Below are 27,424 nucleotides of genomic sequence, written 5' to 3'. Positions count from 1 at the left end.
ATAAACAAAGACAACAGGCAAATATAATAAAATAAATAATTTAAGAACTTGGATGCTTACAGCATTCATGGAAATATATGCATTTTAATATAATCCCAATTAAAAAAATGCCAATCTGATTGAAATCACAGCACTCAGAAAACACCAAGCCAGATTCTTGGTTCTGGCATTGCCATAAACAGCTTCACTTATTCTCTCTGAAGAATATCTGAAGGCAGCCCTGTTTAGGGAAGCTTTTAATGTTTAATAGATTATTGTATTTTAATATTGTGTTGGAAGCTGCCCAGAGTGGCTGGGGAAACCCAGCCAGATGGGCAGGGTATAAATAATAAATTTATTATTATTATCTCTCTATTTCTTTCTTTCTTTCTTTCTCTTTCCTTCCTTCCTTCCTTCCTTCCTTCCTTCCTTCCTTCCTTCCTTCCTTCCTTCCTTCCTCTCTCTCTCTCTCTGAGTCTCTCTCTCTGAGTCTCTCTCTCTCATATATACACACCCGTTCTTAAACTCTGGTCCCAACAAACCTAATTCCATTAAGGAAGTCCAAATGAGTCAGAGGAACTTACTCCTGACTAGTTGCCAGTGTGAAATTATTATTATTTCCTCCTTGGTTATAGAAATAAAAGACTAAAAACTACACATTGCAGAGACATAGCTGCCAAGTTATCCCTTTTTTACAGGGATTTTCCCTTATGCTGAATAGGCTTCCTCGCGAGAAAAGGGAAAACTTGGCAGCTATGTGCAGAGATTTGTCTTTCCACAGTGTTATTCAGCAAAACATCTATGATTAATGGCCTGGAATATAAGCCTGTGAAACTGCAGAAGAAATTTGGCCTAGGCTTCTCTGCAGTTGAAATCAATTGAACTAAAGCGCTTTAAAGCAAAAGCACCGCCATTTTATCAGGCCTGTGGATCAGGGTGATAAACTACTCTTTCTCTTCAAAACTTTACCTGCTATTTTAATTGGAATAAAAGCCCCAAACATCAGATAAGCTATTATTCAAGTGACATTTGCACAGCTACAGGACTGTATTGGGCAATTCCTTCCATTATTAACACCACAGAAGCGAAAAAACACAAGCACCTTCAGTCTCTCAATCACTGGAGGCTTTTTCCAGATGTCTGGCGAATTTTTATTTCTGGCGTAATACTCCGCCATTTCCTAGAAAATAAAATGAATCAATAGAGGCCACACAACAGGCCACACAACAGCCAATAAAGCCACATCAGTACACACAACAGCCAATAAAGCCACATCAGTACATTTCACTAGATTGCTACTTACTCTGCTTTTCATATGGTAAGAGATTTCTGAGTAATTGAAGGAAAGAGTCATAAAGACACAGAATTGTGAATGTGAGCTGGATGAATAGTGATGCAATATTCACCTCACACATCTAAATGACTATATGACTTTCAGAAGACATCTGTACAACAGGGAAGTCTTCAATGTTTTATTGTGCTTTTAATATTTTGTTGAGAGCCACCCAGAGTGGCTGGGACAACCCAGTCAGATGGACGTCATATAAATAATAAAATTAAAGGACTCCTGTAAAGCCATTATGTCTAGAGTATACTTTACCTAACTGTACAATTGGGCCCTAGAAAGGCCCACTACTATTGCCTGTCCTGGGCCCCCTGCACTAGATGGCTGGGTTTGAAAGCCACCCACCATTAAAATTTCCCACAATGCCACAGGTCAATGTTTTGTTTCCCAGCTGCCCAATTTAGAAAACAGATGCTGCTGCTGCTGCTGCTGCATGCCCCTGGGGTGAGGACACCAACCCAGGAGGTGAGTTACCAGACCACATTTTGTTATGAGGCAACTCAGGCTTGCAGCTGGTCCTGGTGGCCAGGGATGAGACAAGTTGCACCAGCTAAAATCCCCTCTCTGTAGAGGCACCAACTTCTCAAGATGATTGAGGGGGCCTGATGTGTCGTCTTGACATCATGCACCCAACGTCGCACAACATCCCGATGTCGCGAGCATGGCATTGTGATGAACCACGGGACAGAGTCAAATGCCATCTGAAAATTGCTGGGGCCCACCCACTAATAAAAAGAAACATTGGCAAAAGTGCCTCAGCCCCCAGGATCTGGCACCTATGCCTCTGTGTAAAACTATGAATGATACAAGAGCCCTAATAACCTTTGCATGGGATCACCTCTGCCCTTGAAACCCTCTGGCACTGAGGGAGAAACCAGGCCTCATAGCAGGGAGAGCAAAGTTATGCTGGACTTGAACTCCCATCACCTCTGCTCATAGCCATGTTGTTTGATGGAAGCTGAAGTCTAACGACAGATCTTGCCCAAAATCTTGGGCCCATTTCACCATGGCGGCTATATTATTTGGGTATAATATAGAATTGAAAGAGTGGGGAAACTTAGGGAAAGTAAATTGGACATTTATGGTGTGTTATTCTCCGAGGGAAATTTTTCAAAAAATGCAATACCGCTGGTATTTGACTCCATGGAAGCTTTCAAAAATGTATAAAAACACAGTGGTACCGCTGGTTAAGAACTTAATTCGTTCTGGAGGTCCGTTCTTAACCTGAAACCGTTTTTAAGCTGAAGCACCACTTTAGCTAATGGGGTCTCCCGCGCTGCCACCATGCGATTTCTGTTCTCATCCTGAAACAAAGTTCTTAACCCAAGGTACTATTTCTGGGTTAGCAGAGTCTGCAACCTGAAGCGTTTGTAACCTGAAGCGTTCGTAACCCGAGGTACCGCTGTATATCCAGTACATGTTGGAGATGTGGAGAAGAAATTGGTACAATGTTTCATATGTGGTGGTTATGTAAAAAAATAGGATCTTTTGGGACAATATTTATTCAGAACTTTAAAAATGTTCAGGGTTTCTTTTAAAAAGAAACCAGAAGCTTTCCTACTTGGAATTACAGGATCAGACATTCCTAGGAATGTAAGAGAAATTTTTCTGTATGCCACCATCGCAACAAGAATTCTAATCACAACTAATTGGAAAAGTGATAAAACCCCTTCCAGATCAGAATGGCTACAAAAATTGGTTGACTATGCAGAACTAGCCCAATTATTCAAAAAAATGAAAGACAATTCAAAACATTCATTGCAAAATGAGAAGTTTTCAAAATATATCTTAAGAATAATTGTTGCAGTATGAACTCGGTTGCTGTCTTTGAATAACCTCTGTAGCTGTACTAAGCAGAAAAAAATGAAACAGGAGAAATAATACTTTATTATAAAATAAATGGATAGGTTTATGCAATAAGTTTGTAATTATCAAATGAAATATGGAGACAACAGGAAGTTAGTTGCCCTTAAAGATTTACAGTCAGAATATATATGAATTTATTTTTGTATATTTGTGTAACTGATGATTGTTACACAATGTGTAAATGTATGGTTTTCTTTCTGTTGTTGGTGTTTAAGCATAATAAAGCATAAAAAAGAAGTCTAACGGCAGATGGAGAGCAGCAGATTCCCTATCTCTGCTAGAGCCGCCAACGGCAACTAAATCTGTGTCTTACTTTCACAACCACAAATCAGTACTGTTGAATCATATACAGTGGCACCTTGACTTACGAATGACTCGGCAACCGAATTTTTCGACTTACAAATGGGGCAAATGGCCACGTGCTTACGATTTTTTCGACATCCAAATGGAAACCGCGGTGGTTTTAGATAGCGTTTTTTCAACTTACACATTTTTAGATGAGGTTGCTTCGACTTACAAATTTTCCCGTTTCCAATGCATTCCTATGGGAAATCGTGTTTCCAATGGTGCTTTTCGACTTACAAATTTTCCGACCTACGAAGGTGCCTTTGGAACGGATTAAATTTGTAAATTGAGGCACCACTGTACTAGAGAAACGAGTGGCTTGGCTCAGTTTTCTTGCCAATACTTCACTAGTCTGCATCTTAATAAACCAGAGCAAAATTCAGCCACATTTCTGTTCCTAATCAATGATTAGGCTCTCAATATGTGCCTGACTAGTACCACTGTTCTGAATATGCTACATCACATGCCACACCTTTTCAGCTGGAAAAACATATTTCTTCATGAAATCCTGCACCTTTTCAAGTACTTCTTTGCCCTCTTTAGACTGGTGGAATAATTCTCCTGTGTTACAGGACTGACTCTCAGTGGTAAAAGATGTTCTAGAAGAAAAATGTGCCTGACTAGTACCACTGTTCTGAATATGCTACATCACATGCCTCACCTTTTCAGCTGGAAAAACATATTTCTTCATGAAATCCTGCACCTTTTCAAGTACTTCTTTGCCCTCTTTAGACTGGTGGAATAATTCTCCTGTGTTACAGGACTGACTCTCAGTGGTAAAAGATGTTCTAGAAGAAAAATCCAGATGGGACAGTAATGACATTTTTCTTCAGCTACATAGCCTTAAAGCACGGGTGTCAAACACAAGGTCCGCGGGCCAAATCCGGCCCGCCAGACCTCGTCATGTGGCCCGCCGAGCGCCCCAGCCAGCGGGACCCAGCAGCAGGACCTTGCTGCTGAAGCGCCACGCCGACACAGCGTCGACAGACAGCTGGGGCCGGGGGGGGGGGTGGAAAGGCGGCCGGAGCAGCGCTGCGTGGAGCGCCCCGAGCCACAGCAGGAGGAGGAGGAGGCAGCTTGCCGGGTCAGCACCCAGCAGTGCCGCCCGGAGAGTCCCGAGCCTCTGGGACGCAGCAGTGCTCTGTAGCACTTTGAATCCTCCTCCTCCTGCCACGGCTCAGCGCCTGGAAACGGCTGCTGCTGCTGCTGCTGCTGCTGAAGCACAGACAAAGCACCCAGCAGCGCCGCATGGAGGAGGAGGAGGATTCAAAGTGCTACAGAGCACTGCTGCGTCCCAGAGGCTCGGGACTCTCCGCACGGCACTGCCGGGCACCGACCCGGCAAGCCTCCTCCTCCTCCTCTTGCCTCACCTCCTCCTCCTCCTCCTGCCGCGGCTCAGCCTCATGAAAGTGAGCTCAGCAGCGGCTCAGCCTCACGAACGTGCAACTCTGAGGCTTTACGCACTTCTCCTAAAACAGACACCCGCTGCCTCACGCTGCAGGGGAAATGCTTTTTGCCCCTGGGTCCCTTCACGCTCTTTTCTGGCGCTGAATCGAGGCGGCGACCCCCCTTCCCTTTCTTTCTTCCTCTCTCTCGTTCTTATTCTTTCTTTCCCTCTCCTTCCTTCCTTCTTTATCTCTGTCTTCTCTCCCTCTTTCTTTTTCTTTCCTTCTTTATTTATTCCTTCTTTCCTACTCTTCTTTCTCTCACCTCTTTCCTTCCTCTCTCCCTCCTGCTCCCTCTTTTCTGTCTTTCTTTCTTCCTTCCTTTCTTCCTTCCGTCCTTCCCATCTTTCTTCCTCTCCCTCATTCTTATTCTTTCTTTCCCTCTACTTCCTTCCTTCTTTCTCCCTTTCCGTCTTCTCTCCCTCTTTCTTTTTCTTTCCTTCTTTATTCCCTTCCTTATTTCCTACTCTTCTTTCTCTCCCCTATTTCCTTCCTTCCTTCCTCTCTCCCTCCCACTCCCTCTTTTCTTTATTTCTTCCTTCCTTCCTTCCTCCCTCCCTCCCTCCCCTCAGAAACATAGGATGCTGCTTTATACTTCTGGCCCTTAAACCCTGGAACCAGGAGAGCAGCTCCAGTGAGTCAACCACAGCCAGTCCCTTTGGTGAAGGGTGGTGGCTCACTGGCAGAACATCTGTCCTGCATGCAGAAGGACCCCAGCATCTCCAGGTACTAGTAGCTCTGCAAAGGTCCTGCATGAAACCCTAGCGAGCCTCCACCACCCAGTGCAGTTACCAAAAATCATTTTTCAATAAATTGTACAATAATTGTACATTTGAATATCTACTTGCCATTATTCTGACTATGTTTCTGCTTTCAGAGCTAGTTATTACTTACATTATTACAAAAAACAGTAATAATTGAATGCAGTGACAATAATTTAGGATAATAAAGAGTGGACACATAGTCCTACAGATACAACCGGCCCTTTGAGGGTGACCAAACTGCTGATGCGGCCCCCGATGAATTTGAGTTTGACACCCCTGCCTTAAAGCATCAACAAATTCATCTCCCCAACTCCTCATGCAATACCCCACATTACAACCTCAACTGCTTTGGAGTGAACTCATTGCCATTTTTTAAAAAATATTCTGAATAAACCATTCTTACTTTTTTGATACCAGTAATCCAGTTTCTGCCAAAGGTTGTACCATACTGCAAAACTTGTGGCTGTTTTCTGCAACGGAATTTCCCTGAAGGTATCTGGCATAGACGCCCTAAGGAACATACAAATGAAAGTGTCGCAATTTGGCTTTTTATTTCATTCAAGAACCCATTTGCTAAAACAATATGTCAAGTAGAAATTGTGAAAATGGCACAACACTTAGTACTGCACAGCCAAACAATTCTTCCTCTGAAACAACTGATAAAATATAAAATTTGGAGAACTGTTGTTTGTTACTAGCTAAAGTAATATATAACCTTTGTTATTTTATTTTGAAATAATTTTTATTAAAGATTTTCTTGAATTGCAAAAGAACATGCAATGTCTCTCTCTCTTGTTACGTTCAGTGTAAGACAATGTTGTTGATGTTCCAGACCCGTTTATTTTTATTTTAAGTTGGGGTGTTGAGGACACTGACACAAACCCACTTGCAGGATGGCTAAAATCTAGCTCCTGTAGGCTGCAGAAAACTAAATATGAAGTATGGTAGCAGTAATAAGCTCAACTAGCCCCGCAAAATCTCACAGCTGGATCTGCCAGTGTTTAAGGTGAGCCAAAAACAGGATTAGTTCCCCGCCACCACCCAGTTATTAAATTTTGTGTTCATGAAAATGTTAAGGGGCATTTAAATGGTGTGATTGATTGACACACGCCTGAGACATATCTGATCACATTCTAGGAAAGGTGCACATCAAATTAACACTCAGTTTCTTGTTGAACTTCAAAAAGCTTCACTAACATTATGTAGCAGTATGGTTTGCGGTATTTCTCCCTGAAACTTAAAATATGTTTAAAACAGGTAAGCTATATGTATAGCCACAATTATTACCTGCATTATTGAAGCCACTTTAAAATATGAGAGCGCAAGGAAGAAATTCAGATTGGGCGCAGCAGCACTAATACCTCTGCAGCGACAGTATGTCGCGATCATTTCTTCAGCCGAAGGAATTCCTAGGAAATTGATAAGGAATAATGTGAAAACTTGGCTTTGGTGTGCCAGTTACACAGGGTTGTTAAATGCAACAGGGGTGTAAACAGTAAATACTAGTACTGCATCTATTTTCTCATGCAACAATATACCCATCAGATCATAGAACCATAGAGTGGCGGAGTTGGAAGGAAGCACAAGGGCCATCTGAACCAACTGCAATGCAAGAATATTTTGCCCAACGTGGGGCTCGAACCCACAACCCTGAGATTAAGAGTCTCATGCTGTACCGACTGAGATCAGGTTGTATCCAATGCAGTGCTTACGTGAGAATGCTCCCACATCTCACAGGCATACACTGAGCTGCTGTTGCCTATCAGTCACATGGAGCTGGCAGTTAGTAATTCCTTTGCCCCACTGATAAATGTTTTTTTTTAAGTTTGGTGTGGGTGGCAGGTGGGAAAAAGAGGGAGGAGCAATGGAGATAATCCCATTTGCTCAGGCGGTGTGTTGTTGCCTGCCAGTCACATGGAGCAGGCAGCAGGAACTTCCTTTACCCTATTGAGTTTCTAATACAAAAAAAGCCTGGTTGTGAAAAGGTGTGTGTGTGTCCATATGAACTTATTCTGTGGTTTATTACTGTAGATCATGGTGTATGCAAATAAAGTGGTATAACCTAATATGACAAAAGGTACCCCATCATGAACTTTTGTGCCCCTGGTACCAGGCATACCTTGAGTTTCTCACATAAATTTCCTTGCATAAAAGTCAGCACATGCAAATTTAGTTGCCAAGTACAATCTATCCACCCCCTGAATGGAGACCATCATGATAATATTAGGAGATAATTTGAAGAGAGGGAGCAGAAAAAAGATAACCAGCTCAGTTTCACTTCACTAGGATGTTAGTCTTTCAAACCCTCAATCTGCAAGAAAGAAATTGGCAGGAACTCCAGTGGAAAGACAATATATCTACAGTAAAAATTCCTCATCCCAAAGCCATTTCCCTTTTCCATGAAGGAAATGATATAATAAAGGAACCCTAAAATTTGTAGCCAGTGGCTCTCATGCCTCTAGTGAGGACCTTCATTCAGCTCACTGGTCCCCAAAGGTTGGTGACCCCCAATACATAGGCACAGAACATATAAAGAAAGATGGGTGCTGTCAGGGGCCGTCCACAGGGGCCGCAGGAGGAGGGAGGCAGGAGATTGGGGGTATAGGGATCCTCGGCCCCTTCTCTCAAGCAGCACCTCGACCAGCTGGGAAAGCAGCCAAACGTCCAGTGGGGAGGAGAGGGAGGTGGCCAGCACAGAGGAGAGAGGGCTCCAGGATGGCTCCGAGCCTTTGCACCACCTTAGCCAAGAGGGCTCAGAGAGGGAGACGCTACTTCCGTCGCCCCAATTGCGCAGGGGATTGAAACGCAAAGAGGGGAGGCGGAAGCTAGGGGTGCCCAAGTTCTTATGCTGGGGTCGAAACCAGAAGGGGGCACTCCCGGATTCTGTGAGTGACTGAGACAGACATGAACTTGTAGCTCTGCACTGCACATATAATGCACAATAAACCTGTAAACGTTCAGGTTGGAGTTTAGCGTCGCAACCACCACACCACCCTGACAGGTGCATACCTGCAATATTTTTAATATACCAGAAATTATCCATTTGCAAATGTTTGAGGGATCTGGGCCAAAACCAGGGAGAAACAGTGTAAGCAAAGTCTGCCAGAGGATGCCCTATAGTCGAAAGTTCCCAGTCCAGCACTGCCACAACACGGGCCTGGAAAGAGAGGAATACAGAAATAAAACCAGTGGCAATGGTGGAAAGGTTTAGATCAACATTCATCAGCCTGGTGCCCTCCAGGTGTTGTTGGGTTGCAACAAAGCTGGCTGGGGCTGATGGGATAGATAGATAGATAAACTTTATTTCGGCCATAGGCCCATAATGCACTGCAACCAAGGATAAAACAGTATAAAACCGGCATACATAAAAACAGTCAGACAAAATAAAGACATAAAAGAATCAGAACAATCAGACAAAATTAGTCCCTCATACAAGGGACTTATGTACAACATTTTTAAACGTTTCAAGTAGTTTTGTGGGGCTTTTAGCTATGGTTAAAACATTAGTGCATTGCGGGCCTTCATTTTTCATTACTCAGATCAGAAGGTTACTCGAATGATGTAGCTTGATGTCAGTAGTCGTAAAGTAAGTTATGCTGTTTTTTGTAAGAAAGAACTGAAATCAAATATCTTGCTACAAGTAATGTTTTGGTCGAATCGTCGTCTTGCAGCAGGTATGTTAATTGGGTCTCCAGCGGCTTGTCCGTGGTTTCCAGAATTAGAGGGAACAAGATTTTGGTCCGAGCGGGCGTATGCAGGGGGCAACAAAACAGTATGTGGGGGCTGATGGGAGTTGCAGTCTAACAGCATCTGGAGGGCACCAGTTCTGTAAGGGCTGGATTGGGCCAACAGTCCCCAACCACTGACTCCAGTATACACACAAGGATCTAGACACAAACATTTTCTTCCTCAAGTTGCAGTAATCTAACGAACATCTTTGCTGGACTTTTGCAGCTCTCCCTGGTCTTGAAATAAACATGAGATCCCATGCTTATGCTAGTGAGACTGTTCTAGGACTGGAGGATTAACTTCCATGAAGTGAGCACAGGTGAGTATAAAGGGACCATTAACACCAGTCTTTGGTGTGGACCATCTTCACTGCCCTGCTTCCATTCATTCAACTTCTGAGAAGCTTGTTTTTATTACATCAGCAGCCATTAAAAATATTGATGCGGAATTTACACACAAGTATTCATTTCTATCATGTAAAACAAGAGCAACTAACCATGTTCCATTGGCTGCATCCTGCCCCCAAGAAGGTTTTTTGTGACCCACCCCCCTTGTCATTTTTTTAAAAAGAATCATAGAATTGTAGAGTTGGAAGGGACCCTGAGGATCATCTAATCCAGGGGTCAGCAAACTTTTTCAACAGGGGGCCGGTCCACTGTCCCTCAGACCTTGTAGGGGGCCAGACTATATTTTGGAAAAAAAATGAACAAATTCCTATGCCCCACAAATAACCCAGAGATGCATTTTAAATAAAAGGACACATTCTACTCATGTAAAAACATGCTGATTCCTGGACCATCTGCAAGCCAGATTTAGATGGTGATTGGGCCACATCCGGCCCCCGGGAACCCCTGATCTAATCCAACCCCATATGCAGCTGTCCCACTGAACCTGCAACCTTGGTGTTATCAGCTCTAAAGAGTCACTTTCTAAAAATTGAACCTAGCAGTTCGAAAGCACGTCAAAGTGCAAGTATATAAATAGGTACCGCTCTGGCGGGAAGGTAAACGGTGTTTCCATGTGCTGCTCTGGCTTTGCCAGAAGCGGCTTAGCCATGCTGGCCACATGACCCAGAAAAACTGTCTGCAAACAAATGTCGGCTCCCTAGGACAGTAAAGCGAGATGAGCGCCGCAACCCCAGACTCATTTGCAACTGGACTTAACTGTCAGGGGTCCTTTACCTTAACCTTTTATGATTCCATGGTGCCGGAAGATTTTACTGCTGCCCCAAGCAACCCCCCCCCCAATGTTCTCATTTTAAATTGCTTTCTTTTCATTTTTGGTCCAATAGATCTCCCACTGTGATTCCATGATGCCAAAAGCCACCCCAATTTTTTGTTTCAATGTTAAGAGATTTAGAAAACAGCAAAACCATGCAATTATTATGCAGTTAAAACTGTGGTTTGCAATCTTGGTTTGCCTGTAAACTGCAGTTTGTATATACCACCGTTTGCCCGTTTCAAAGCAAAAGCAAATGAGGGTTTGCCACTAAAATGGAAGTGACGGGGGGAGAGAATCACAAAGCATGCAAGCAGAGGGCTCATTCTGATTGCAACCAATATTTTCTGGCAATTGTATCAAGCCCCCCCCCCCCCATGTGCCCAATAATTGCTTTGGAATGCATTGCATTGAATTGCATAATGATATTACTGCGTTGCAATTGAAAGGTTGAGGAAAGCCTCTCAGAACTAGAGTCACAGCCTACTAGGGAAACAAGCAATAATGGGGGGGGACACCTTTGTATGAGTGCCCTGTATCATATGCTGCTACTTCACTGGACTAGTATTTTGTGGAAAGAAATTGTACTTGAGGGAACGATCGCAGAGCAAAGCTTAAACTGGCTGTCGTTATGGTCATGAAAGCAAAGTGGAGATTTGGACTTTATTCTACAAGTGTTGCATAATTTGTTGCTTGCGCAAAAAGGGCTCAACTTTCACTCACAAAAGAGGTAGCACAGAGCTGCAGGAGAGGAGCTTTAGAGGGCTCTTTTTAAAATGATCCCTCCCACAGGGTTTGAATTTATTTACAGGATCCCTCCCACAGGGTATGAATTTATTTACAGGGTCAATGCCCAAGTGGTTTTCTTAGCTCAGTTCAAACAGCTCAGCTGCCTAGATTTCTAATTCCCGCCCCCCCCCCCCCAACCTCATTCTGAAGCATTTTATTTCACTCTCTCCTTTTCCATGACATTCTGGCACAACATGTCAGTCAGAAGAAGTCAGGAAAGTTTCCCAAGCATGGTGGTCGGTTCCTATGACCACTGGCTCCATTCATCTCTATGTACAGTATGTCTCTGAAGTCTATTATTATGTTAGGAATATAAAATATAATTCAGTGTTCCTTTCTAAATCTTAAAACATTTGTATACCTAATGGAACAGTAAGAGGTCTCCTTCAGCGAGGAACATTGCTATCAATGTTCTTTCTCATAATTGTCTACTTGTTACGATAAAAACAAGTAAATCAGTAAAACAAAACAGCCAAATAATACCCCTTCTTCCCTAAAACACATTTAAAAGGCTGTAGAATATTAATCAGCCCAAAGCCTGGTTGAAGAGGACCGTTTTCATTATATATTTTTAGGCTCCAGGCAAACTTCCCTGGGGAGAGTTTGGCCCAATCTTGTGTTGCCACCCTTCAGACCTCGCATGGAGAAGGCACACGAATAAAGGCCTCAGATGATGAACACACAGTCTGGGACAGTTTATATGGGGAGGGGTTGTCCTTCAAGTCCTTTTTTAAAAAAAATAATATGGTAAAGCAGTGATCCATGAGGGTACTGGCACCAAATTAATTCAAACCTATGGAATAAATAAATCTGAGGTTTATGCAGGATTATGCAGACATACTCTTAGAGAATTGGAATCCAATTGCATGAGTCACCATCTTTGGGTGGAAGTGTTCCCCCTTCTAACAGACTCCTTTATTCTTGCATCATTTGCAAAGTATTCCATAGCCTTATCTTTCATTCATTCATTCCAATCCATTTCCAGATTGGCTACTGGTGACAAATTTAAACAAATTGCACTAGAGCAACGTCAACAGTGTCTTGCTTCTGATGACACCATCCGAAAAAAGCGGCTAACAGATTGAGATTGAATCCTGACAAGACAGAAGTACTGTTTGTGGGGGACAGGAAGTGGGCAGGTTTGGGGGACTCCCTGGTCCTAAACGGGGTAACTGTGTCCCTGAAAGACCAGGTGCGCAGCCTGGGAGTCATTTTGGACTCACTGCTGTCCATGGAGGCGCAGGTCAATTCTGTGTCCAGGGCAGCTGTCTATCAGCTCCATCTGGTACGCAGGCTGAGACCCTACCTGCCTGCGGACTGCCTCGCCAGAGTGGTGCATGCTCTGGTTATCTCCCGCTTGGATTACTGCAATGCGCTCTATGTGGGGCTACCTTTGAAGGTGACCCGGAAACTACAACTAATCCAGAATGCGGCAGCTAGACTGGTGACTGGGAGCGGCCGCCGAGACCACATAACACCGGTCTTGAAAGACCTACATTGGCTCCCAGTACGTTTCCGAGCAGAATTCAAAGTGTTGGTGCTGACCTTTAAAGCCCTAAATGGCCTCGGTCCGGAAACCTGAAGGAGCGTCTCCACCCCCATCGTTCTGCCCGGACACTGAGGTCCAGCGCCGAGGGCCTTCTGGCGGTTCCCTCACTGCGAGAAGCAAAGCTACAGGAAACCAGGCAGAGGGCCTTCTCGGTAGTGGCACCCGCCCTGTGGAACACCCTCCCATCAGAGGTCAGAGAGATAAACAACTACCTGGCATTTAGAAAACACCTAAAGGCAGCCTTGTTTAGGGAAGTTTTTAATCTGTGATTTGATGTATTTTAATGTTTGTTGGAAGCCGCCCAGAGTGTCTGATGACACCATCAGAAACGATACCTCTGTTGGATGAAATATGATGTTGTCTAATCGAAAATCTCCATGGACCAACTTTTCTTCGGTATCGCCAGCAGGCAGGTTGCTGGTTAACCATTCAGCTAATTCATCCATAGCTGGGATGTCTGTATGAGCAGCTGCTTGATACTGTCTTCTCCAAGTTGATACCTGAAAACACAATCAGTAAGGGATGGGGCAAAATGTTAGGGTTGTGATCAAAAAATAAATTGCTTAGGTTCAGACAAGAGGTTTGTACTAGTGGACTTTTCCGTGGCTCTTTTAGTATTACATCACAATATTGCTTTCAAAAGCAGATTGCCATGGTTGCACAGTTTTTTGGATCCTAGTCCAGGAGTTCCCAAAATATGGTTCATGGACTTCATTCAGGCAGTCCGCAGTGTGCGTATGGATTTGTGATTGAAGACAAAAGAGGGCACATCCATCATAATCAATTTTGAGTGGATTTTCATTGCTTCCTTCATTTCCCGTATTGTATTTTATTGTGTTTGTTATAGAATAAATAAAATGCAATTTATAAAACCAATGAAGCAAAAAACAAATAAAAAAACCCTTTACGAATCATGCAGCATCAAGCAGAGAGAATTACAATTGCTGCAACAGGAGGAAAAATCATTAAGTGGTCAGCTAAGACACTCAGCGATTTTCGGGGGGGGGGGTTGGGAACCACTATCCTAATCCATAAAATTAAGAGCCTGAACTTATTTCTTTCTTTCAAAAGGGAACACTTCCTCACACAGCAAACGAGTCACACAATTCAAATGGATTTTTTAAATGAGAGTCAGAAGCACAGATGTTGTAAAGGTGTGGTGTGATCTGTTGTGGAAGAACCCCATTGAAGAAGAGAACAGGGGTTACCCAGACCTCGTTGCTGGTTGCGAAGGGGCACCCATTAACTGCTCATGCTTCAGGGCCCCAAAAATGTAAGGCTGCTACTGCTGGTTGGCCAGCGTGAGAACAGGATGCTGAACTAGATGGACTCTCAAAAATATTTATCCGGAAGCAAGTCCTAGTGACTTTAGTTGAGTTGCCTACACAACAGCCTTCCCTCACGTCAACCCTCTTCATAGCTGCAATACTGGAAAGTGTGGCTAGGATAGGGCGGCCATACATCTGAAATTTTCCAACTGTGATTCAACAGTTGGAAACAATGTCACCCATGTCTGAAGCGTAGATTTTGGCAAATTTCCTTAAAAATAGCTCAAAAACTTCATATCTCTTTTTAGGTGTTGCAGAAAAAGCTCAACAACTTTGGCCACTTTTTGAAATATAGCAACCGTAGCCTATGATATGTTTAGGTTTCGACTGCCAAAACGGTGTTTGGGTGGATTTTTGACGCATCAGCAAAATGTCAGGGGCAAACCCGGATGCATGGCAACTAGGGCAATTTTTTAAAGTAAAATGCTGTAAAAATCCCCAACAAATCCCAACAACTTCACACCCCCTCCAAAAAAAAGTCAACAACTTTGTCCAGATTTTTACTTTTGAGAATATGGCAACCCTAGACAGAAACGGTTAGTTGGCTTTCCAAACAGCTAATAGTTTCCAAAGGCTAATAGTTGCATCTTCTACCATGATGATTAACTTCTTGACATCTGTTCATAAGTTTGATGCTTCTTCTTGGAATGCTAAACTGGCATAACTAATGGAGCACATTTACAGAAGCAGAAGCAGCAGCAATGGCCAGAGATCAATGGTCATTTCCAGTTTGATTTAACTGCAGCTGCTGATCAAGCAAATAGGTTTTCTGCAGCTCTCAGTCCCTCCCCGCCATTGCTTACACAAACACACACACACCCCCACAGTGTTCACTTTGCCTTTTCTTTGCTGCTGCTCCTCCTCCTCTTACTCCACTGCTGGTGTTCCTATTATGGATAATCAGTTGCTGGCACCAGCCACTTAAAATATCACCCAAGGCTTGCAGAAAGCTAACTTTCTTGTTTAAGAGTTGAAATATGTATCCCTTGCCTGACACCAAAAAATAAAATAAAATAAAATAAAATAAAATGTGTGTGTGGAGGGAAGTCAATCACTCTGTAAATGGCAAAGAGAACATTACTGGTGAAGAAAGTCATGTGATGAGGCTGAAACATTGGAAAGGTTTTGTAGATAACTTACCTGCCTCTTACAGTAACCTGGTCCTCTTCCATAGCCTTGGAGTCCCAGTGAATTCACATTGAATGAGTGTAGTTTGGCCAGAGTTTCTATTACAGCTATGTATAAAGCAGATCTTTCCACTGGACTTACGTCAGGTAATGCAGCGTTCCGGAAGATGCGACCCTAAGGACATCAGCCGCCAAATACAAGGTGGGTGAGAAGCAAATAGGGAAGGCTACAGCTTTACAACACAATAATAATAATAATAATATAATTTATTATTCATACCCCGCCCATCTGGCTGGGTTCCCCCAGGCACTCTGGGCGGCTTCCAACAAAATATTAAAATACAAGATGCATATCTCACTACACATTTAAAGCAGTATCATGCTACTTTAAACAGTCTTGGCTTCCCCCCAAATAATCCTGGGAACCATAGTTTGTTCAGGGTACTGAGTGTTGTTAGGAGACCTGTATCCCACCCACCCCACATATACAGAGCTACAATTCTTGCAGTTGGGTTAACAGCAAATCACTCTTCCCAGGGAAATTGGGGGATTGGGGAAGAGGGGTCTCACAGAACCCTTAAACTACAGTTCCCAGGAATCTTTGAGGGAACCCATGACTGTGGGTATGGTATGATACTGCTTTAAATGTATAGTGCAGATGGAGCCTAATATATAGGCTCAGAATCAATTACAAAGCCAGTGATGACTTTGCTTTACTGGTTTTCAGAAGCACTGAGACATAGATATGCTGTTCCACCTTAGTTGAGCAATGAAGACAAACCAAGAAATCTGATTAGTAACACACTTAAGGGAAAAACAACATGTGATCATAACATCATAGCTTTGTCCTTGAATACAGAATTTATTTTCACAAATTGGAAGGGGCTGGGGTGTGTGGCTTTAATCTTTTGCTCCTGGCTGGGGTCCTCATTGCCACCACCCCCAACAAAATATGCATTGAAGAGAGGGAGGGGAAAGAGCCCATCCATTTTAAAACAAAATTTTTCACAATGCAAATTGCAAGCGTCATAGAGCTGATCTGAATCCGAACTGCAGTAAGGGACAAAGGCTTAGAGACCCCCCCCCTCCCCATACTCTAGGGTCCCGATCCAGATGGGGAGTCCCAGGCAGAGATGGCCCAAGACATTTTGGCACCTGAGGCGAACCACAAAATGCACCCCCCACCAACCAAGGGAAGAAGGGGTAAGTGAAGATCTACCTCAGGAGCGAGGAGGAGGAATAAATATTTATTTCAGGAACAAGGGTGGGAGGGGACCACTGCTTTATGTTCACCAAGATGCTCCTGTAGAGGCTATTGTGTTCATGCCCTGCTGAAGGGCTTCTTGGTCACTGTGAGAACAAGACGTTAGACTTCATAGGCCTTTGATCTGGTTCAGTGGGGCCATCCTTATGTTTTTAAGGATTCTGGGCTAAATTTGCCCATGGAACAGGAAAAATGCATGCAATAAATGCTGTTGCTATTCAAGCACCAACCTGTACATGTTGCATCACATAAAACTCCGTCCCAATCACAGAAGCATCGCTACAGTATAAGAGAGGCTCGGGAACTGGAAATCCAACGGCAAACAAGGCTTTCTGAACCTGATATTCTCTGTCGACCTGAACAGGATTATGGTAGGATATACAATAATGTGAGTGATAATAAGAGCTTAAGTGACAAAATCTGTGATCCACAGAAACAGATGCGCTTGCCCTATTCAGATTGGTAGAATTTAAGGATTCGGTAATTCTTATGTGTTTCAGCAAGATTTACAGCACAATCCCATATAGGTTTATTCAACGGGAAGCCCAACTAAGTTCAATGGAGCAGACTCCCAGCAAGCAAGCATAAGACTGCAATTTTCAGGTTACAATCCTGTACCAAATTTCCTGAGTACAAGTTCAGCTGAGCTCAGTGGAGTTTACTTCAAATACTCCGGCCTATTATACAGCACTCACAAATCCTTAAAGGTGCGGTGAAGCCATGAGAAATGAATCACAATCGTTAGCACTTACCCAAATGTATGCAAGTGCTATCTAATTGTCCATTTAAGTAATTTATAGACCAACTACAGTGGTACCTTGGTTTAAGAACAGCTTAGTTTATGAACAACTTGGATTAAGAACGCTGCAAACCCAGAAGTAGGTGTTTTGGTTTGTGAACTTGGAAGCAGAACATGTTGAGTGTGTTCCATTTGTAAACAGAGTCCCCCGCTGCTATTGGAAAGCACGCCTTGGTCTAAGAACGCTTTGGTTTAAGAACGAACTTCCAGAACGGATTAAATCCGTAAACCGAGGTACCACTGTATTAACAATATTGAAGCAGTTTACTTTAAAAACAACAAATATGTAAGTATACAGTAAACACAATCTCGATAACTTTAGAAGAAGAAAAATCCACATGCACAGATGTACGATACAGGACAATATCCATACACATAACAATAACCACGCCAATACAAAAGTCAAAAACGAAGAACCGTATCATTTATTAAACAAAAATCAAACCCACATACATTCCACCCACACAACAGTTCTCACCATTTATCACTTTCATCAGCAACTCACACGAAATATGCAACCTTACCAGGGTTATATTTCTTTTTGATTACACAGCTTTACATCAATCTCACACATGTAACAGCCAATAAAAACCAAACACACTAACCAGAATAACACCCATGTATTTCCTTCCTCTCTCTGGCTCAAGAGTTGCATACAAGTGCAGGCTCTCACCTGCAGGCAGGTGCTAATCTAGGCATTTCACTCACATGGTTTATTTCTATGGATCAGTTCAGCTGACATGAATTTAATATAAAATATGCATGTGACTGACAAACAGGCTACTATCTTAGATGCGACCTGTAATGAATAACTACCATCTGGACCCCAATGGTTGCAGAAAGTACCAATGTACTCATCTTTGTGTTTCAGCAAAAATTGGCCACCGCCCTCCTGTAAGCAGGAGCCAGACTTTACACAGACAATGGGATCTCTTTCAATAGTTCAAAGGATGTGGGTGTTTCATTCTTCAGTCATTTCTCTATCAGGTTTCGTTAGATTCAGGCTATACCTAAACCCCAGACTTTGAATGGTTCATTGTCTCACAGCTCAAACAGGACCCCCCCTTTTATTCCTTAAGGATCAACCCTATCCTTTGCTAGACAACCAAAGGCACAGGTGACAGGTGATGTTGGCTTGTGGGCCTAGGATTTTAAAGGGGAAGCTTAATTCCCCGACTTTATGTTCTGTGTGCTTCTAGAACAGGTGTACACCCCTCCCTTTCTTATAGTCCTTTCTTTTTAATGTGAGCCTGTGGCACTTACTCTTTTTTTTTATAACTATTTATTAAGTTTTCCAATTAAACACATTTAAAACATTATACAAGACAAACAAACAAACAAACATTCAAAATACATACATCACTCTTTTAACAATTCTCATTACTCCTAACTACAAAATACTCCGCCGAGTTTGACTTCCCTCCCTACCCTCAATAGGTTTTCTAATCAGTTCTTATCTCGCAGTTCCTTTATATCTAGTCTTTAAAGTCAATTCGTAGGATTTATTTCAAGCCTGCAAGTGTCTTTAAACCTCTACAGTTCTTTTCCATATAATCCACAAATTTACTCCAATCTCTTAGAAACCTTGTCTCCCTCTGGTTTCGAATCCTGCTAGTCAGTCTCGCTAATTCTGCATATTCAATCATCTTTGTCTGCCAGTCTCCGATTGTCGGTAAGTCCTGGGTCTTCCATTTTTGGGCCAATAATGTCCTCGCCGCGGTTGTCGCATACAGAAATAAGGTATTATCTTCCTTGGTTATCTCTTGACCTATCATTCCTAACAAAAAAGCTTCCGGTCTCTTGGGAAAGGTATACTTAAGAATCTTTTCCAGTTCATTATATATCATTTCCCAATAACCTTTAACCTTTTCACATTTCCACCACATATGATAAAAATCCCCCTCCTTTTCATTGCATTTCCAGCACATTCTATTACTCATTCTATACATTTTTGCTAATTTCACCGGGGTTAAATGCCATCTGTACATCATCTTCCAAACATTCTCTTTCAAAGCAGTACATGCTGTGAATTTTATTGTCTGGTTCCATAGTTTCAACCACGCATCGTATTCAATATTATGCCCAAGATCCTTAGCCCATTTTATCATTACCTCTTTCGTCAATTCATCTTTAGTATACCATTCTAACAGCAAATTATACATTTTGGACAACAGTTTTATTCTGCCCCCTAGCAACTCTATATGAAATTACTTACTCTTTAGGCCAGGCGTCCCCAAACTGCGGCCCTCCAGATGTTTTGGCCTACAACTCCCATGATCCCTAGCTAACAGGACCAGTGGTTGGGGAAGATGGGAATTGTAGTCCAAAATATCTGGAGGGCCGAAGTTTGGGGATGCCTGCTTTAGGCTTTTGGGGCCGTTAGGGATTCTCTTTATTCCTTATAATTAAGGTGTGTACATGTCTAATGAGTGTTTGCTGCTCGCATATGTGTAACATCCATATGCTCTGTCTCTTTTCATTTCCGCGTAATAAACCATTTTTTGCCCTACTTCCTGCTGTGACAAGTTTGTTACTGGGCATGAGGGTTAAAGGTGTACAGTATCACATTTTCTTTTTAACGGATGCATGTAATGGCTCCACGCAAAATGTTCCAACTCTATCATAGCTTCACGTTGAGTTCATGTATGTGGTGGACACACATGTGGTTTCAGACATACACCTCGTCACAGGAGGGAGGTCTATAAAACCCCTTTCCCTCTGAAACCCCCAACCACCAAGTCATTAACACATTGCACCAACTCCATCCCATAACACAACTACATCACATTGCTAGTAACAAATGTTAATGCCAACTGCTGATAAATCCTCAACACGTATCTAGCAGCAAATGTAATGCAAGATCAGGGGCAATCCTGAACGGTAGCAGTTCTGCTTTTTATACCTGCGAGCCATTCTCCTTTTCCACACCGTTGCTAACCAAATCAATGTTTTCAAATGAAAGCCAAAGGTATTGTTTTACAACAGCAAACCTACCTTATGAGCTTGAGGTAGGAGTGAGCCATGAGGCTTCTTCCTCAGTACGTAGGTCTTGAGGCCTTTTTCCAAATAAAAAGTTGGGTTTGACTGTCCTGAGCTATGTGAGCAAAGATATGCATTATTATTATTATATTTAAAAACTTGTTGGTCACTTTTTACACACACACACACACACACACACACACACACACACACACACACAAAAGCTCACCAAGTGAGTTACAACATTTTAAGAAGCAAAGCCTAAGTACAACCCAACACATGCTGGTTATAGAATCACAGAATTGTAGAGTTGGAAGGGACCACAAGAGCAATCCAGACCAACTCCTTGCAATGCAGGAATATTTTGCTCAACGTGGGACTCAAACTCATGCCCCTGATATTAAGAGTCTCGAGTTTGAAGAGTTTGAACGAAGGAGATTCCTAGGGCAGCAAACAAAAATTCAGCAGGTTGACCTCTTCCTGCCATGGAAATGAAGTGATGAATAAGAGGCTTTCTGCTGCCCATCAGACAATGGCTTTTCCCACCTATCTTGGCCTACCTTCCAGCCCAAGGAGGCTTCATAAGAGAGCTGCTCCAGAGGAAGAACTGTGAGGGGGGAGAGAGACTCTGCTGTCCATCAAGCAATGGCTTTTTCCACCTGCTTTGACCCATCCTCCAGCCCCAAAAGCTTTTTCCAGACCATGACTTTGAGAACAGCAGAAGCAGTTGGGAAGAGAGAATAGGAGATATATATATACTTAAAGTAATTTTATAAGCCGTGTGTCCTTGTTTCAGTTTGATCCTTCTACATAGTTTTGTATGGTATTTCATACATTGTGACTTGCCATTATTTTTTATTGAGTCTACTTAATTCTTTATTGTAACTGATAAGTGCAAATGGTTTAATTATTATTTGCTGATACTTAGTTTTACTGTTTACTATTATATTCTAATGGATTTTTGAATGTTGCTTAATTGGATATAAGTTGCTTACTTTAAAGTTATTGTGACTTTTTTTGTATTGGATCAGATTTGTTAATACTTATGTGATCTTTGCTGTCTCTTCTTGTAAACTGCATTGTGTATAGCAATATAGCAAGGCAGTATACAAATTAAAAGTGAAATGAAATTAAATAAAACCAAAAGAAACCAAACCAGGAATTAAAGAGGGATGGGGAATCTGTGGTCCTTCAGATGTGGTTGGACTCCATATACCATCAGCTCTAGCCTGCATGGCCAATGGCCAGGGATGATAGGAGTCCAGTCTTATTCTTATTCTTTTCTGGCAATCACTCGTAGCCAAGAAAGATTGTCTTCCATAAACATAGTTTTAACAGTGAGTCTGTGATTCTGGAGGCCAATTCTGAATCCACATGTCCTTCCACAGTGGGGACATAGGTTACCGGGTAGGAGTTGATCGCGGTGAGGGTTTGCCAAACGTGCCTTCCTCTTAGCATGTTTCTCCCTTGCGTCCTGAGATAGAGTGTCTTCAAAGCCCATGACACCTTTGGTAAAGGCTGTTCTCCAACTGGAGCACTCACAGGCCAGTGTTTCCCAGTTGTCGGTGTTTATACTACGGTACATTTTTTAAGATTTGCCTTGAGAGAGTCTTTAAACCTCTTTTGTTGACCACCAGCATTACACTTTCCATTTTAAAGTTCAGAATAGAGTAGTTGCCTTGGAAGACGATCATCAGGCATCCGCACAACATGACCAGTCCAACAAAGTTGATGTTGAAGAATCATTGAAAGAACACTGGCGATCTTTGCTTCTTCCAGTACACTGGCATTAGTTCGCCTGTCTTCCCAAGTGATACCTAACATTTTTCGGAGACACCGTTGATGGAATCTTTCGAGGAGTTGGAGATGGCGTTTATAAGTAGTCCACATATCACAAGCGTACAGTAAGGTTGGTAGTACAATAGCGTTGCAAACAAGCATTTTGGTTTCCCTGCGATTGTCCCGGTCCTCAAACACTCTGCGCTTCAATTGGGAGAAAGCCACGCTTGCAGAGTTCAGGCGATGCTGGATTTCGGCATCAATGTCAGCCCTTGTGGAAAGATAACCGCCAAGGTAAAAGTGATCAACATTTTCCAACGTTACACTGTTGAGTTGGATTGGTGGCGCTGCAGAGGGGTTGTTTTGTGCTTGTTGGTTCAGTGACATCTGGAAGACCCTAGGTTGTCCACCCTTACCAAATCCAATAACTTTGGTTTAACTCAGGCATCCCCAAACTTCGGCCCTCCAGATGTTTTGGACTACAATTCCCATCATCCCTGACCACTTGTCCTGTTAGCTAGGGATCATGGTAGTTGTAGGCCAAAACATCTGGAGGGCCGCAGTTTGGGGATGCCTGGTTTAACTAGTTAAAAGTCTGGGTGCATGGAAGAACAACCACACCTATGAAATTTTCTCATGAAACACTTGCACGAGCAAGTTGCTTCGTTGATCAAAGCAACCCATTTTGAAGCAAGCCTTTTCAGTGGAGACATACCAGTGGATTCTAAACTGTTTTTTACATCTGAAATTGCTTTTATTTATAGATTATTTTTTTTTAAGAAACACATTATTTTAATCATTGATGCTTTTACCGTGATATTGCTTCACAATACTTTATGGGAAGCGATTCACAAATGTAATCTAAATAATTAATTATAAATACTAAATCTGGATAGCACAGCCGCTCATTACGTGGCAAGTTTTCTCTCTGGGGACATAACAATCCCAGATTTGGTGGCTTCCGGTTGACCACGCCATCTTGCTCAGACGGGGGTCCGCACAGCGGAGCGGACCTCGGCGCTTCAGAGGTGGAGGGAATCGTTCCAGCGAAACGAAACCTCCTTAAAAGCCCCAAATCGTGCTTTTTGGGGACAGATTTTGCCTGGCGGCGCCAAAAGCGGGCTCTCTCCTCCCCGGATCGGCTTTGTTTAAGCCCCCGAGAGCGAGGAGGTGAACCGCGGCGGACAGGCTGACATTGCTGCTCTGAGAGTGCGAAGCTGCGAGTCTGGGAAGTGGAGGTGGCCAATTCTTCAAAGAACATTCAGCAAATGAATAGACTGTGAGTAATTTGGATTCTTTGGAATGTAAATTAAGGCAACAATTTGGACCTGGGAGAGAGGGGAAAAGAGGAAGCCACCCCCCCCCCACGGTAACATAAGAGACAGTAAACAGAAACCCGAAGCCGTAAACAGAAGATTTTAACTTAAAAGGATTCCTCAAAGGCATCAAAGAGAATCTCCCCTAAATGCAGGGTAAAAGGGGAGAGAGACTGTTGTGATTGACTAAGAAAGACCTTTCTTTTTCTCGGGAGCCGGCAGCCCAGAAAACCCAGTGAGCTGACCAGGATTTATAGTTAAATTTTATTTCTATATTTATCTCTGGACTTTTTGGGAATTTTTTTTTTGGTTTATATGCTTTTGAAATGTGAGTTCGAACTTTATTTTTAAGAATGCAGCCAGCTTGTTAAAATGGAGTCGAGAAAATAGACTGCGATCATATTCCACCCCATGTGACAAGTTTTGACCTTGACAGGACTGAACTATGTCAACAAAAAGGTACCCGCCTGAGTTTCAGCGGACTGTTTTGACCTTAATGTGGGAAACAAGAATAGAACTATGTCAAGAGGAGACACAACGGCTAGTGTTACAGCAACAATTCCAGATTGTGATGACAGAATATGATTTCCTAGAAGATGAAGCTTTTGAAACTGAAGAAGATGAATGTGAGAATGACAATGATGACGACTGTGATGATTTAACACAAAATGAAGCCCATCACGAAAAAAATGATGATTTTACTCTACAAAAAGTTGGATGGAGTGCCTCCCCTTCGAGGGGGGCACGACTGGATTTACTGGAACTCCAGAATGACCACAGGGAAGAAGGAAAAATTAAGCAGAGAAGAGAAGAAGCTCAGGGGTCTGATATGGAGGCCTGGATGGCAAAAGACTGCAAACAGGGGGTGGGGTGAAGGGAAAGTGAAGTGGTGATTGTAAGGATGGGTTAATAGGACTATAACTGGACTGCTGACTATGGAACTTGCTGGATTGGAGGGGTGGAGCAGGTACTCGGGGGGAGTAAGGTTAGTTTGGGAATAGTTATAGGTTTAAAAAGTGAATTGATTCTGGAAAAAGGTGAAAATATGGAGGCCTATAGAGGGGTAAAAACTAGGCACGGGAAGAAAAAATGGGAGTTTGATTTCTCAGTGATTGGATAATAGGCGAAAATGATAATAGTTTAAAAGTGGTATAAGATATAAAGGTGTATGTTATAAAATATGAACTATGAAACTGTTGAAGATGATAAATAAGGGAGGAAAACCGGGGAAGGGTGGGAGGGTGGGGAAGCCCACAAAATATGGTTTAACAATTATGAATTTAACAATTATGATGAATTTTTTTTTTTGTCTTTTTTCCTTTTTGTCTTTTTTTTTCCTCTTCTCTTTTTTCTCTTTTTCTCTTTTTGTATTTTCTTTTTTTTTTTGGTATGACAATAGATGGTTGGATGGATGAACTCCTGCGTACTGCCCTGGTTCACTGGAGCTCCCTGGTGGCAGGGGGGGGCTTGGGGGGCAGGGGAGGGGGAGGAGGACAGAAACCCAATCATAAAATGGACCACTTCTGACTGATCACCTGCGTGGGATACTTCTGTGGCAGGGGAGGACCCATGGAGGGGGGTGGGAAGAAGGTGGAAAAGGTGTTTATGTATGTACCATCTTTTGTAATTTGTAAAAACCAATAAAAATTATGTTAAAAAAAAAAAAAAAACAATCCCAGATTTGGTGCTGAGGAAAAAACAGCACAAAAGGATAATGCAGTGTGCTCTATGAGTTCAGAGAGCAATAATTAGACTCTATAACTCACTAAAAAAAAAAAAAGTTAGATGGTCCTTACAAACAAGAAGTGTATTGCTGGTAGGATATGGGTTTCTGGAACACAGTTTCAAAGCTAGTTAATTAGTTGCAATGATCCAAGATAACAACAGTGTCTCTCTCTTGCCTATTTGCGTCCTTTGTTCCTCCCTTTGGGGATTGCTCAAACAACACAACCAGGATGGGCAGGTCAGTACTATATGTGGAGCTACAACCATAAATGGGGTAATATTGTTGTAAAATTGGGCATTCCAACAGGAGAGACCGCCTGAGAGTCTTGGCAAAGTTGCCAGGTCTCTCCTTTGTTAGGTGAATTACAGGTAAATGGCCCACAATGAGGAAACAGTTGAAGAGCCATTGGGGGGGGGAGGCATTACAGTGGTGCCTCGCTTAACAAATGCCCTGCTTAACGAAATTTCCGCGTAACGAAAGGTTTTTTCTAACGGAGCTTGCCTCGCTAGACGAATGCGTTTTACGAAAAATTTGTCTAGCGAATCGCGGTTTCCCATAGGAATGCATTGAAATTCAATTAATGCGTTCCTATGGGCAAAAAAAAAATCAAAAAAAATTCAATGCATTCCTATGGGATTCGCTAGACGAATTTTTCGTTATAAGAAAAGACCTGTGGAACGAATTAAATTCGTCTAGCGAGGCACCACTGTACTGTCTCCTCCCTCATTAGCTAAAACTATTGTAACCTGTGTAGCTGTGGGGGGAAACAAAGGACAAAGTGAAGTGAGTGAGATCCAGAAAGACACATAGAGCTTTATATGGGTTCTCAGACTGCTAGCTTTCTTCCTAGAGATCTGATTTGACAGCAGATAGACTGGCTATCTGGTGGACTGTTTAGAGCAGGCATAGCCAAACTTGGCCCTCCAGCTGTTTTGGGACTACAATGCTCACCATCCCTGACCACTAGCTAGGGATGATGGGAATTGTAGTCCCAAAACAGCTGGGGGGGGGCCAAGTTTGGCCATGCCTGGTTTAGAAGCTCTCCATACTTGAACAGCCTGTACATTTGTAAATGAGTGATGTTACAAAATACCAATAATTTGCCAATGCTCTCTTTCCAAACGAAGTAACACCTGGATAAGCAGGTGTTCTCACCACTCTGAGAAGTGGAACAACATTACAGCGGGCCAAGGAAAACAACTAGCAGACTTTTAGAAGACATCTGAAGGCAGCCCTGTTCAGGGAGGCTTTTAATGTTTAATAGATTATTGTGTTTTATTTTTCTGTTGGAAGCTGCCCAGAGTGGCTGGGGAGACCCGGCCAGATGGGCGGGGTATAAATAATAATAATAATAATAATAATTATTATTATTATTATTATTATTACTACTACATAACACTTTTCTGGCCTCCAAAAAGCCTTTCAAATAGCCCTGTGCTGCTCTTTGAACCATTGGGTTTTCGGAGGATCAAAGAGCAGCACTGGGTTGTTGAAAGCATGCGTGAGAAAACCTTAGATGTTGTCATTGTTTGCTGGGGCTAATGGGAGTTGGGAGTCCAAAAACTGCCTGGAGGGTCTGCTTTAAAGTTACAGAACTTGTCAGCAACCTGGGGAGAGAGGAAGGGGAGGGGTGCATGGGAGAAAAAGAATCATGGATATATGTTCTAACTAGGAAATGAAGATTTGTCTCCTTTAATATATTGGAATGTTTCCACAAAAACAGTTAACATGGGTGCCCTTGGTGGAGGTGGGGAAGGGAGTAAAACACTGAAAAAGCAAAAGCAGACTTATTTCTGACCCCCCAAAAAGTGCCTTTACGTTTAGCTTCATATCTCAGGTTCTACAAAGGATAGAAGCTGGGGATCTGGGGGTTATTGTTCACCTACTGGAGATGTCCTAACTTATTCAAGTATCTTTAATTCACACTTCTAAAAATACAGGACACCTCAGGGGATAAGGAAGGATGGGCAGGAGAATAACCTCAGGGGATAAGGAAGGTTGGACAGTGTTCTCGAAGCTACGAACATGAGTTTGACCAAGACAGGAGTGCCTGGCATGCTATGGTCCATGGGGTCAC

General features: G+C 42.7%; 1 protein-coding gene across 1 annotated transcript in view; it reads right to left on the bottom strand.

Moving 5' to 3' along the window:
- ACAD11 (acyl-CoA dehydrogenase family member 11) overlaps nucleotides 1-27,424 on the bottom strand; it is a 46,986-nt gene that overhangs the window by 17,800 nt on the left and 1,762 nt on the right. The window contains exons 3-11 of the mRNA XM_035129331.2: nucleotides 20,542-20,641; nucleotides 16,979-17,104; nucleotides 15,498-15,659; nucleotides 13,365-13,529; nucleotides 8,754-8,901; nucleotides 7,032-7,153; nucleotides 6,148-6,254; nucleotides 4,197-4,323; nucleotides 1,082-1,159 (exon numbers count right to left, since the gene is read on the bottom strand). Of these exons, the coding sequence (XP_034985222.2) occupies nucleotides 1,082-1,159; nucleotides 4,197-4,323; nucleotides 6,148-6,254; nucleotides 7,032-7,153; nucleotides 8,754-8,901; nucleotides 13,365-13,529; nucleotides 15,498-15,659; nucleotides 16,979-17,104; nucleotides 20,542-20,641 (1,135 nt within the window). The remainder of the gene's footprint in view (nucleotides 1-1,081; nucleotides 1,160-4,196; nucleotides 4,324-6,147; nucleotides 6,255-7,031; nucleotides 7,154-8,753; nucleotides 8,902-13,364; nucleotides 13,530-15,497; nucleotides 15,660-16,978; nucleotides 17,105-20,541; nucleotides 20,642-27,424) is intronic.

This window comes from Zootoca vivipara, chromosome 12 (assembly GCF_963506605.1).
Source record: "Zootoca vivipara chromosome 12, rZooViv1.1, whole genome shotgun sequence".
NCBI classification, from domain to species: domain Eukaryota; kingdom Metazoa; phylum Chordata; class Lepidosauria; order Squamata; family Lacertidae; genus Zootoca; species Zootoca vivipara.
The sequence above is the reverse complement of the archived record's forward strand: the minus strand, read 5'-3'. Positions and strand labels throughout refer to the sequence as shown.